We start from the raw sequence: 13,613 nt of genomic DNA, 5'->3' as shown, positions 1-13,613 counted from the left end.
CAGTGCTGTCCAATAGAACTTTCAGCCATGACAAAATATCCCAGAATCTGCACTGTCCAATATGGTAGCCAGTAGGTACATGTGATTACCTGAAATGTGGTTAGCGTGATTGAGGAACAGAGTTTTTAATTTTGTTTAATTTTCATCAATTTAACTTTAAACAGCCACATGTGTCTAGTGGCCACTGCATTGGACAGCACAGTTCTAGGACACAATTATCAAAGTGTACTGCATATGTGAATCTGGGGGTAAAGCCATAGTATAAGCGGCGCATATCTTCCTGGAATATCAATTTTACTTACTGATAACATGAAACATGTTCATATTAAAATAAACATTAGCTGCATTATGGAGTAGAATATAGAGGCAATACAGAGTAGGGGTTAAGCATTTAGCCTCAGGAGCCAGACTGCTGGAGTTCAAAGTCTGATTTTACTAAAGTAGCATTAGGCAAATTATTTAACCTCTCAATGCTTCACTTTTCCTTTCCGTACAATAGGGATGATCCAGTGCCTACCTGAAGGATTACTGCAAAGACTGAATGAGTTAATATGTATATAAATAATAAATCACTCAGAATAATCCCCAGCAAAGAAATCTTTTAAAATGAGACCAGATATTACCATCAATGTCATCATTGTAATACTGTGAGGGATAATACCAAGTAGTGCTTAAGAGAATGGACACTGGACACAGAGGCCTGGAAATTCCATCCTGTTGATGTCACTTAAAACTGCACAGCCCTGGTTAATTCGCTTATCTTCTGTACCTACTGTCTGAGGTAAAAAGCAGATAATGACATCTATCTCATAGCATTATTACAGATGAATTAAATTCTGCAGTTTTCTCAAACTTCTCTGATCTTAAGAATCAGTTGGAATACATACTAAAATTAAAATTTATGGATACTATCTCAAACCCATTAAATCAGAGTCTCTAGTGGACACACTGAGGAAACTATAATTTTATGAAGCCCCTTAGATGATTCTTAGGATCAAACACGTATGGAGAATACTGAGATAATTGTGTCTCCCCAAGTTTCATATGTTGAGGCCCTAGCATACAATGTGATGGTATTTGGAGATGAGGCCTTTGGGAGATAATCAGGTTTAGATAAGGTCAGGAGGGTAGAACCTTCATGATAAGATTAGTGTCCTTATTAGAAGAGGAAGAGACACACGGGTGCATTCTCATTCTCTCAGCCCACCAACACACATACACATACACACACACACACACACACACACACACGTAAGGACACAGCAAGAAGGGGGAAGGAGGCTGGCTATAAGCCGGAAAGAGAGCCCTCACCAGTATTCAACCATACCAGTATCTTGTCTCCAAAAGCTGTGGGAAATAATTTTCTGTTTTTTAAGTCACCAGTTTATGATATTTTAAAATAGCAGCCCCCAGGACTAAGAAACAATGTACATAAGAATTAATACAATTCAGGATAAATGGAAAGTGTCTACCCCATGGTAGATGTTCTTTTATGTGAATGCAAAATTCACATTACTCCAATAAAACTTTACACTTGCAGAGAGCTAGGGAAAATGTTCTTCTTCTGTAATTCTGGAGTATTTAAAAGGAAAATATTCAGATGGAGCAGAAAAATGAAGTAGAAACACTTTTTGATTCCTCCCATGAAGTACAGCTAAGTACATAAGTCACAGCACAGACCCCAAAACAAAGGATTATCTGGCCCCAGTGTCAACAGTGCAGTAGTTGAGAAACCCTGGTTTAAATCAACCTCCTCTTGGAGCCTTGCCCAGGTAACAATCTTTTTGGTCTCCAAGAAAGTTTAAGTAAGGTCATGCATTTCCTGAGTTTTTCCCCAGCATGTTAGTTTGCCTCCCCTAACAGGCCTTGTCTTAGGCCATTCCAGCTGCTATAACAAAACATCAGACTGGGTAGCTTATAAACAACAGAAATTTATTTCTCACAGTTCCTCAGACTGGAAGTCTAAGATCAAGGTGTCAGCATGGTCAAGTTCTGGTGAAGGCCCTCTTCCTGGCTCAAAGCCCATGCCTTCTACCTCTTTGTCATTGTAGAAGGAACAGGGGAGCTCTCTGAAGCCTCCTTTATAAAGGCATCAAGTCCACCCGTGAGCCCCACCCTCCTGACCTAAGCACCTCCCAAAGGCCCTACCTAATAACATCACCCCTGCATTAGGATTTCAACATATGAATGGGGGAGAGGACATAAACATTCAGACCCCAGCAGGACTGTAAGATTCTCTGTAGGCAGGACCAATTATTAACTACTGTAAAAATACTTCTTGCCCTGGCCGAGCGGCAGGGTTGGTTGGTGCATAGTCCCCAAATGGTTGTGGTTCGATTCCCAGTCAGGGCACATACCTAGATTTCGGATTCAATCCCCTTGGGAGTACGGGAGGCAACCGATCATTGTTTCTCTCTCACATCAATGTTTCTTCCTCCTTCCCTTCCTCTCAAATAAATAAATAAATAAAAACATATCCTCTGGTGAGGATTAGAAAACAAACTTTCTACTGTTTCCTCCTCTCATGTTTCTGTATAGCTCAGTGGTGGACACAAAACAACAACTTATAAACAGTGTGCTGACCTCCTTTAAACCCATAGGGACCTGTATAAGGTTAACCAGATATACATATAAATATATATATATATATCTCAAGATGCAAGGACATGCCTTCCGTTTTGAAGCCTTCCCTTATCCATACAAGCAACTGCTTGTTCCCCTCCCTGTGACCACTGTCCCTGTCCCTATCTCTCTCCTCTCTCTTCTCTCTCTTCTCTCTCTCTCTCTCTCTCTCTCTCTCTCTCTCTCTCTCTCTCTCTCTCTCTCTCACACACACACACACACACACACACACTCAATAAAACTCAGTAAAACTCATCACAACTGTTTGCTCGCACGTCCTGCATTCCTCCACCCTGGGAGCAACTTAAACGAGCACTCTCAAATATTCTGCAGCTTATAAAACAGCTCACACAAAACAGGCGATCGATAAAGACCTGGAGACAGTTACAGCAGGCGCCACGTTTCTAGGACCCCTAAGCTGGTGCCGCGGCGCTCCGTTCCCAGCATCGCTAATCCTCACAAACATTTGCGCGAGAGGAAAGAACCCGAGGCCCAGAGTTACCTAAACGACCTGCCCACGGCCCCGGTGCAAAGGCGTTCGAGCCAGACACGCCTGGGTCAAGAACGCGTGATCTTTTCCCCACACACTCAGGGCAGAGGGGCGGCGGGCTGGGGTCTCGGGGACGGAGGCGAACCGCCGCAGCCCCCGGCCGCGGGGTGAGAGGCGGCAGGACCGCAGCCCAGGCCGACCGGCCCAGCTCGGGAGCCCCGGAGGCCCGGGGGGAGGCGGCCCCGCCCGCCCCGCGCTAGCGCCACCCCCGCGTCTGCCTTACCTGCAAGCGACCCAGCTCCGGGCGGCTGCACCCCGACTTGCTACACTGGGACCCCTACTCCTTCCTCAACCGATCGCGGGCTTCGACGTCATCAACCGTCGTCCGCCAGCGGTCACATGACGCCCCGCCCCGCTCTCCGCCCCTTGGGTCACGTGACCGCCTGGGCGCCAGGGGCGGAAGCCGGGGTCCCGCCAGCTCCCGGGCCTGGGCTGAGGGCTGAAAGGACCCCAGCGGAGAGGCAGGGCGGGGGACCCCGGTGCCGGCCCCACGCGCGACCCGCCGCCCGGCTCTGCGCCCTGGCGCCGCCCGGGCGACAGGTAGGTCCGGCGGGTGCGCGCGCCTCCTTCACGGCCGCTTCCCCGCCCGGCCGCGCTGGCCGTGGGGACAGCTGTGGCGCGGGGCGGCGTCGGGACGGGGAGCCTGGCGTGGAGGAGGAGGGGCGTCCCGGGCGGGGGCTGCAGCCCAGGCCCGGCATCTCGGTGTAGGTGGGGTCGTTTTCCACGCCGCCCCGGCCGTGGGGCTGGATGCTCCGCCGCTTGGCCCGTTTCCAGGAGCAGTGCCGTGGGGACGTCCCGAGGAAACAGCGCTCGGTGAGCGTTTCTGCAGCCCGCGGACCCCGGTGTGAATTCCGCTCTGCCACGGGCCGTGAGTTCCGGCGAGTCATTGTTCCTCTCCGCACCTCAGTTCCCTCCCCTGCGACCTGCTGATGCCAAAGTCCTTTGCATTTCGAAAAAAATGTTCTGAGGAGTCTTATTTGTGGGTGGTCTTACAGTAAAAAACAAAACAAAAACGACCTCGCAGAGCCCATAATGGAACTGGATCTTATTCCCAGTGCACGGAGCCCCCCGTGATAAGTGACGGGCGTGAGGGTGGTGGGAGGGAGGCGGAGGTTTTACTGCCTCTGCCCACAGGGAGGAACACCTGCCCGGTTACCTTCTCCTGTCCTTTCCAGGGTTTAGGAATCAGAGTAGAGTGATCAGGCTTATTCAGAACTTTCCTGGAGAGATACCCCTCGCTTTTATCTTGATCGACACCATCATATTTTTTCCTGATAGTGGACTGGCGGAGACCAGTACTTCCCTGTCTATGGAACTGAGGTGTTACGGCAGGATAAAAATAGACTTGTCTTTTCTTGTCTTCTGAGTAGGGTCAAGGGTGGTTTGTCCCAAGACAATTTAATATCCTTCAGAGTTCAGTCCTGTACTCATTGGGCTGATGTCATGTAGGATGATGTCATGCTGCATTCTTGAAAGGAGGTTGTCTTTTTGCCTAAGATCACTTTCCAAACTGAAAAACACACTTTCATACCAAATTCTTAAAGATAAAATAACAACCACTTTTCAGGGTGCCTTGTAAAAGACAGGAAATTGAGTGGGGTCTCCGGTTTTATTTCATGTCAAAGAGTAATGCAACTGTAATTGGAATTTTCTTCATTCCTAGCACCAATAGAACCAAATGGGAGATTTAATATAGCTTCTGCGACAATGTTTATTTGCACATCAGCGATTTTTTTAAGCTCAACTGACACTTTCTATGAAGCCACCTATCTCTGAGATCACTGCAGCATGGTTAGACATCTTTAATGATGGTCCTTAAATTCTGTTCTTTAGGGCCAGTTTTTTAGCCAATAATGGGTACTTGCCAAATACTCTAGCCAAATAATATTTTGAATGCTGCCTACAGTGTAACTCTTGGGTAAGTATTTATGGATTAAAATAAGAGATGCACACGCAGAAGTCTTAAGTGACATCCCAGGTCTAAGCCAACCTGACCTTGTGCATACAGGTGCTGAGTGTACCTGTCCATCTTTGGGGGGATAAAAGAAAGCAGGCAATGCTGTTTTCTTCGTGTCCCCATTATCCTTCCTATCTTAGTATCCAAAGTCTGGTAGTTAAACTTGTTCATTGTAGTTTGACCTCCTCTTAATCAAGCCTAGAGTTTCATGCTTTTGAGACCTGGGTTGGTTGGGGGGTCCTCAGAGAACCTCAGTAGGTGACTTTTTGCCCATTGTCCATTACTTTTCCCCTTTTTATTTCTCACTTTCTAAGCCAGACCATACCAGTGGCTTAACAAGCAAGTAGCCCAGAGAAAACTGAAAGAACTTGTTAATAATTTGTACCTTCATATGTATTATAGGATGCCCTCATGAGAGAGTGTTCTAGACATCTGTAGTGTCTTCTCAGGCACTGTCTCACCCAACCTCACCTACCTCCCCTGATCTCTGCTTCTATCCCTTGCTCACTCTGCAGTAGTCTCCTCAGCCAATTTGCTATTCCTTAAATTCATCTAGCACATTCCCACCCTGGGGCCTTTGCACTTATTACCTCTACCTGGAATGCCTTTCTCCCAGATCATTGTCTATTGTAAAATAACAAACTACCCCAGAATCTCATGGCTTAAGACAATAAACATCTGTTATCCTGTAGTCGTTTTTGTGGTCAGGAATCAGGTATCACTCAACTGGGTGCCTTTAGCTCAGGGTCTCCTGGCAGGTTACAGTCAAGTTGTGAACAGGAACTGTTGTTCCATCTGAAGACTCAACTAGAGTTGGGATCCATTTCCAAGCCCACCGGAGTGGTTGTTGGCAAGCCTGGCAGTCCCTTGTCACATGGGCTCCTCCACAGGGCTCTCTCACAACATGACAGCCTCCTTCCCCCAGGACAAACAAGCTAGAGAGGGTGTCCAAGCTGGAAGTCAAGGTCTTATTGCAGTGTAATCTCGGAAGTGATATTTTTTAGTCTGCCATCTTCTGTTCTTTAGAAAGGAGTCAGTAAGTCACACTCCAGGGAAGGGTACACAGGGCATGAATAAAGAGGTGGAGGTCACTGGGGGCTATCTTAGAGGCTGCTGGCCACACTCAGATGCCACGCAGCTTGCTCTCTTACTTCCTTCTGGTCCCTGCTCAAATATCATCTTGTCAGGGAGTCTTGCACAAACCACTCGATGTAAAATAGCACGTGCTCCATCCCTTTATCATGCTTTTTCTTCACAGCAGTTATCGCAGCCTAATATATATATACTTTTCTGTTATCTCTTTCCTACCCCCAGTAGTATGTAGGCTTCATGAGAGCCTACATACTTAGTTTTGTTCATTGCACTATCCTCAAGTCCTAAAACAATGCTTGGCACATAGTAGGCACTGGGTAAATGTTTGTCAAATTAATGAATCTGTATCCTTAGGAATGCTTTCGTCTGCAAATCCAGAACTCAACAAACAGTACATATACCATAAAGAATTATGGTATTATTTTTATTTAACAAGGATTACAGAGTTGGGTAGTGCCACACTTAAATCAGTGAATCAGTAACTTCAACAAGAATTCAGATTATTTCTCTTCTTCCACACCACAGTCTGCAGGTTCTTGGCTTTTTCTCAGGCTTGTCACCTCCTGGTCTCAAGGCGGCTATTGTGACTTCAGGCATCAAATTTTCATTGGGCCAGATTCAAAGGCAGGAAGGAAGGGCATAGGCAGGGCATAGGGAGGGGGAATAAATATTCCCTAGAAGTCCTACCATAGACTTCCTCTTATATCTCATTGGTCAAAACTGAGTCATGTGCCTAACCTAGCTTCAGGGAGGTAGAAAGTAAAAGTGCAAATGTTGGGAAAGACATGAGCGTTTGTGATGTTGAAAAGTAAGGCTTCCATGGAGTTGACAAATGATGACCTGGCCCAATTAACACAGAGAGCAGAGAAATGCAGCAAAGATGACACAAATTAACACTTCAAAAGATAATGATTTGAGAAAGAATTGGGAGAGACTTCGGGAAAATGAATGATGCCTTGAAACTTTCTTAAAAATTACCTCTTTAAAGATCATGCTATGAAAGTCAACTATGAAGTACAAGATGCTGTGTTACCAAAATCACAATTTGATAAAAATCAGCCTTTGACATTCTCGGTTTGGCATTGAATTAGTACATAGTTGTTGCCATTTTACTCTAAATGTTGTTACATAGAAACTCACTTCCATCAGGTTTCGTTATAACATCTTAAGATGCATTCCTAATCAAACTTTCCTACCGCTTGGTATGAAATGCTTGTCAGTACTTCAGAGTCACTGCGTATCCTTTCTCAGGCATGTATATTACCCTTGATGACAAGGACTTTCTGTACATAACATGAGAAAAATGTTTTTAAAGGTGTTCCCTCAACTAATTCTAGTGGATTTTAGGACATACCTTTTCCTAAAGGTAAGACAAGTGACACAATTCCTGGAAGGAAAATTTAATAGTCAGTGCCCAATTGAGGGCACGTGGGGCCCACACATGCTCTGGTTCCTTCTCCCAAGCTCAGAGGAAGCTGCATTGGGTCTTTCCTCATGGGGAGAAGTGAATAAAGGGTTGAGAAAGACGCCAAGAGTGTTAATCTATCAAACTCCCTCCACATGGAAAACATGAAGAGTGAGAATAATTCCCCCCCCCCATCAGAACTCACTTTTCTTGTTTTGATTTTTAGTGAATTTGGGAGAAAAATACTATGTGTGTGTTTCACATGCTGCCTTAAAAAATGGAGTTTTTGTGTTTGTTTTTGATAGTTTCTTAAATGGAGCAAACATCTGTCAGCAGACCCGGTTTCATCTAATGATTCACAGACCTCTGAATCTGGTTAAACATCCCCACTGGCTGGGCACGGAGTAGCTGCTGATCCTCAGGATGTTGGACTTTCTAGCTGAGAACAACCTCTGTGGCCAGGCCATCCTAAGGATTGTTTCCTGTGGCAATGCCATCATTGCTGAACTTTTGAGGCTCTCTGAGTTTATTCCTGCTGTGTTCAGGTTAAAAGACCGCGCTGATCAACAGAAATATGGAGATATCATATTTGATTTCAGCTATTTTAAGGTAACCTTCTCCTATAGCATTTTCACCACTGCCTTTTCTATAAAAGCATGCGTCCTCTGGAGACCATGAGACTGAGAAGTGAAGTCATTCTGGAGAAAGAGTTAAATAGGAGAGATTTTAAATCAAATTTAATACCAGCTAACTAACTTGAACATAATGTAAAGGTATTGTGTGAAGCCCTAACACATTAGAACCAAATTTTTAAAAGATAACTTTGGTATAATGTATTTCATATTACAACATGCTCATTGTCACTGCAATTCAAATTCATTTCTTTCTAAGGGATTTTTTTTCTTTTTTTAAAAATATATCTTTATTGATTTCAGAGAGAGGAGGGGAGAGATAGAAACATCATTGATGAGAGAATCATTGATCAGTTGCCTTCTGCACGCCCCCAACTGGGGATCAAGCCCGCAACCCAGGCATGTGCCCTGACCGGGAATCGAACTGCAATCTCCTGGATCCTAGGTCGATGCTCAACCACTGAGCCATGCCCGGCCAAGCTCTTTCTAAGGGATTTTATATCTAGTCTTTATTATTTTCATTACTTTCTATTGCTCTGCTTTCAACTTTTGACATCCCTTTTAAGGCACAAGAACAAATTTGTAAAAGCTGACTTAGAAATTGTTACCCATAAGTATGTTTTTATTGACGTTTCCATAAATGTGTTTTTCTTCTTAGGGTCCAGAATTATGGGAAAGCAAACTGGAAGCTAAGCCAGAGCTACAGGATTTAGATGAAGAATTTCGTGAAAACAACATAGAAATTGTAACCAGATTTTATTTAGCATTTCAGAGTGTGCATAAATATATTGTCGACTTAAACAGGTATTGATTACTTTAGTAATGGCTTTTTCTGATAGTAAATAGTGGAAGGGGAAAGGGACACACTAGAACATGTCGATCTCTCTGAGTTACAGAATTTACTAGATTATACCATGCATAATTGTCTTGTCCTTCCAGTGGCACTAGTCATCTTAAGTATCTTAGTGTTTTATCATAATTTCCTGCCCTTGTGAAGTGTTATAATAATCTTGGTCTATACTAAGTCATATGGCTTTCAATCCTGTGGTTTATGATCATATTCTAGTATTTTATATATGAGAAGTGGGGGGAAAAGGAACATATTTTCATAGCATTGGTAACCAGAGCCTTGCTTTCGATCCCTAACCACACAATATTCTCTTCCTTCGAGCCCTTAAGAACTCATTATTCATTAGCTTTTAAACTATTCCATGTTTGTATTCCGCTACTTCCTAAGACATTTGTAATTCATAAATCGGGACTAGGGAATATTCCTTTAACCTAGCGTGGCCACAACTATCAACCTGTGGCCCTAATCATGGTAAGTTTACACTCATAAACTAGTTGAAGGCCAGAATGCCTAGTATCTTGCCTTACCTTTTAGAAACCTTTACTTCATCAAAGATGTTAAAGTTTTCATTACCAATGAATAACTTGCTCTGGGGTTTCTTTCTAGATACCTCGATGATCTCAATGAAGGTGTTTACATTCAGCAAACCATAGAAACTGTGCTTCTCAATGAAGATGGAAAACAACTTTTAGTAAGTATAGTACTAATGACCATTTAAAATAGAAATTCAAGAATGTCAAGCTTGGAATCACTGTTTTTCCTATAAGTCTCAAATATATACAGAGTACCCTTCTTTATAGAGAAGAAAAATAAACTGATGATGATCTTCTGACAGGTCTGCATCTGAATTTAGAGCATGGTAGACTTTGAACAGAATTTTAAGAGAATAAAGATTGTGTAGAGTTTCTGAGCTTCCTCAGTGTAATAATCCTCTCTTCTTTATCTTTTTCATCCCAGACATCTAGCCTAGTACCTAGTACATAGTGATCACTTAAGAAATGTTTGTTAAATGAGTGAATGACTTAGAGGTGTTCATAATACTGGGATTCCATTTTGGTATCCCATCAGGCCAACTGAAAGATAATCACTGTCAGTTAAAATGTATTCTGCATAAATTCCCCAAAGCTCAATCTGTACAGAAGGTGAGAACACTTTGGGGGAAACCTGCATTCTCCTTATAATAGAAAGCGTTTAGGAGGAATGGGAGCACAGTGCTCTTTCTAACTGTTATCAACATCACTCCATGAGAAACATCACCCCATGAGAATGTGTTCTCCTGTGAGTTTGGCCATTGTTTCTTTCTCTTCGTAGTGTGAAGCACTGTACCTATATGGAGTTATGCTGCTGGTCATTGACCAAAAGATTGAAGGAGAAGTCAGAGAGAGAATGCTGGTTTCTTACTATCGATACAGGTAACCCAGGGCTGGGGCTGCACATCCCAAAAGCACTGCTATTGGTAAAACGCAGTGTAGATTTCCATACTGCTTTTATTGTGAACAGCAGCAACATGATCTAGAATGAAAAATAAAAGATCCTTTATCTCTTCTGAACATAATATAGGAATATAACAGTTACTTAATATTTTATATCATGATCATAAATTAGATATCATCTATATACCATAGATTATTAGAGATATATGGATTATCGTGTCCATGATGGTACCTCGGGTTTTGGGTTTGTTTGTATTTTTAAGACAATCTGAATTTTCTTTGCCTTAAAGATAAATTTGGGAATGTAGAAGTCTAATGAATGTTCTTTTTTGGTTGGTTGGTTGGTTTGTTTTTGTTTTTAAGTTTCAAATGTTACTCCTTGGCATCTGTAAGGAAATGAATGAATTTTCTGTTGTCGTTTTTAGGTTAATGACTTTGAAAAGTTATCACAGGGGTCAGGTTGAAAGGGAATTCTCACCCACATATATGTATGAAACAAATACAACACAAGCAACAGCACACATCGTGATCATGTGTTAGGTGTGTCTGTACAGAGCTGTGACTTCAAGAAGTAGTGTCTTAAAAATAGGAGCCACTTCAACCAATTCTAATTCCAGTACCTAGCACACAGGTTTCAATTTGTTGACTTAATGAGTCAAAATCTGGATACAAGATCAGTGTCAGAAATAGTAAAAATTCAGGGAAGAAACAGTCAATAGCAGGAGTTAGGAACTTGGGCTAAAGATATGTAGACTAGAATTAGGACAACCTAATTAGGGCAAGGAGGGAGATCCTCAACAGAGAGATTGTTTGGGGACATTATATTTTCACAACACCTGGGACTGCTGCCTCCTCAGCAGTAAATTAATCTTCAGCTCCTCAACTATCCTGCTTCCTTTCAGCTTTACAGTGTGGGAGGAGACTCTCCATCCCCATGCATAATTCATTCTCATCAGTGTGACCAGGAGCTGTCTTAACCTCCAAGTTTTTAAAATTGAACTTCAAATGGCCTTGCCTATATTTCCAAAAGTATTTTGTTTCATTCTAAAACAAAAATGAAAAATAACGTAAAGAAGAAAAGAAAAGATTACTTCTGAAGCCCAGTTGTGACAGTCTGGCTTTGTCCCTTTTTACACAACAGCTAATTCATTGGAATGTGAGGATCCATTATTGAAGTGAGACAGAAAAATTGCAAGTCAGAGTTGTGATAAAGGAGATTCCTACATCCAGTAGAGGTCATTTCAAGTCTAAGATTCTTTGAGTCTCTTTGAGGAATTACTACTCCATACCACCCTGAAAATCACAGATGTTTTGATTAAACCTTTATAGAAAGAGCACCTTACCAAGAAAAAATAATTAATGTACATCTCACTTTAAATTGTCATAATTTTTTGAATTATTTTTTAATTTATGAAATGTTGGTGCAGGTTCACATTCTTTATGCACAATTCTGAAATCCAAAAGGCTATGGAAAATATGTATACACACACACACACACACACACACACACACACACAGAATAACTCCTTTGGCAGCAAAACCTGATCCAGCCTGAAATCATATGGAGTCAAAACCTAATCAGAACAAATATAAGGGTGTAGATAGTCTTGATTTATCTCACTTGTGTGAATATTCCTAAATTTTACTATAGAAATATTAATGTGTGGTGCCAACTGAGACCCTACTGGAGTATTATATTGTATATGGTCTACATACAATATTACTTTCTTATATTTGAAAAATGCTATATTCTGAAACAAATCCAGACCCAAAGATTTTGGAAAAGGGATTGTGGACCTTGACATAGAACTGTACTTACATACAAGAACATACCTTATAAGTTTGCTGTACTATAACAGGCTTTTGGAAAATATGACTTTGAATCTTAAGGATATAAATTGACCCACAGTCATATCTGAAACTAGATAAAGTCAAGAAATTCTTCTGCTTTGTTGGACTTTTGAGTTTCTGACGTGTGGTTTGTTTGGCCCTTTATTTCCCATTGTGAACGTGACTCAGTGCTGCCCGATCTTCTGCTGATTCAAATATGGACGATATTTGTAAGCTGCTCCGAAGTACAGGTTATTCCAGCCAACCAGGAGCCAAAAGACCGCCCAACTATCCTGAGAGTTATTTCCAGAGAGTGCCTATCAATGAATCCTTCATCAGTATGGTCATTGGTCGACTAAGATCTGACGATATTTACAACCAGGTGGGGATTAAGTCCGTTAAGATCTTAGTCATTTAAAAGACTGATTTCACTGTTCTCAATTATCCCTGCCCTTCCCACTTCCTCAAAGGGGTAAAAGCAGCTAGAAATTATTTAAGACTTTTGAGCTATGCTGTGGGATGATAGTGGAAAGAGGGATATTGATTTGGGCAGAATTAGAGATTTCAGGGAAGAAACGGGATTTGAGCTCTATTTGGAAAGAAGTAGTTATTGAGTGTATGTTATGCGCCTGTCCACGTGCTGGGGATACATCACTGACAAAGGGAGGCCATGGTCCTTATATATAATGAGCTCATAGCTGAGGAAAGAAGACAGATAAGTAAAGAAACTACAATAAAGCAAGACAAGCCTTATCCTGGGGGAAGCTTGTGTGTCATGGAGCATGTTACAGGGGCAGCAACATTACACCAGATCTCAAGGGGAATGGAAGAGCCCTCCAGGCCAAGAAGGCAGCATGAGCAGAGCTAAAACTCCTGCAGCATTTCAGGGTGTCTCACTTTCCTCCCCAGTGTGTGTCTCATTCGCTTACTTACAGGAGATCAAAGAAAATTGCCTTTTGACTTCATTGTCCTGAAGAAAACAATGTTATGTGTTATATATTTTTTTCTTATAGACAACTCAAAATCAGGAGTTACCTACAAATTCCAACTCTCTCTAGTTGTTGCCATTTATTGAGAATTCAGTATGAATCAGAACCATAAGAGATTTTTTCATATACCATTTTTTCTATTCCTCACACTAGTCATGCAAAGTAGGCAGCATAATCCTCATGTTGCTGCTGAGAAAAATAAGGCTTAGAGAGCTTACATCATTTTCACATGGTCACACAATGAGGTAGCAGA

General features: G+C 42.3%; 2 protein-coding genes across 5 annotated transcripts in view; one reads left to right on the top strand and one right to left on the bottom strand.

Moving 5' to 3' along the window:
* NSMCE2 (NSE2 (MMS21) homolog, SMC5-SMC6 complex SUMO ligase) overlaps positions 1 to 3,521 on the bottom strand; it is a 202,961-nt gene extending 199,440 nt beyond the window's left edge. For all 3 annotated transcript variants that reach the window (XM_081117122.1, XM_081117123.1, XM_081117124.1), the window contains exon 1: positions 3,396 to 3,521. The gene's annotated coding sequence lies outside the window, so the exon portion shown is untranslated. The remainder of the gene's footprint in view (positions 1 to 3,395) is intronic.
* Positions 3,522 to 3,535: 14 nt separating this feature from the next.
* WASHC5 (WASH complex subunit 5) overlaps positions 3,536 to 13,613 on the top strand; it is a 50,764-nt gene continuing 40,686 nt past the window's right edge. The window contains exons 1-6 of one of the 2 annotated variants that reach the window (XM_081117115.1): positions 3,536 to 3,712; positions 7,932 to 8,235; positions 8,917 to 9,062; positions 9,715 to 9,799; positions 10,420 to 10,520; positions 12,561 to 12,753. In XM_081117115.1, the coding sequence (XP_080973241.1) occupies positions 8,050 to 8,235; positions 8,917 to 9,062; positions 9,715 to 9,799; positions 10,420 to 10,520; positions 12,561 to 12,753 (711 nt within the window). In that variant the 5' untranslated portion in view covers positions 3,536 to 3,712; positions 7,932 to 8,049. Of the gene's footprint in view, positions 3,713 to 3,800; positions 3,986 to 7,931; positions 8,236 to 8,916; positions 9,063 to 9,714; positions 9,800 to 10,419; positions 10,521 to 12,560; positions 12,754 to 13,613 lie in introns of those variants that run through there. The other variant, XM_081117116.1, reaches the window with a different exon arrangement.

Source organism: Miniopterus schreibersii (genome assembly GCF_964146895.1).
Source record: "Miniopterus schreibersii genome assembly, chromosome: 17".
In the NCBI taxonomy this organism is placed as follows: domain Eukaryota; kingdom Metazoa; phylum Chordata; class Mammalia; order Chiroptera; family Miniopteridae; genus Miniopterus; species Miniopterus schreibersii.
This window is presented reverse-complemented; position numbering and strand designations above follow the sequence as displayed.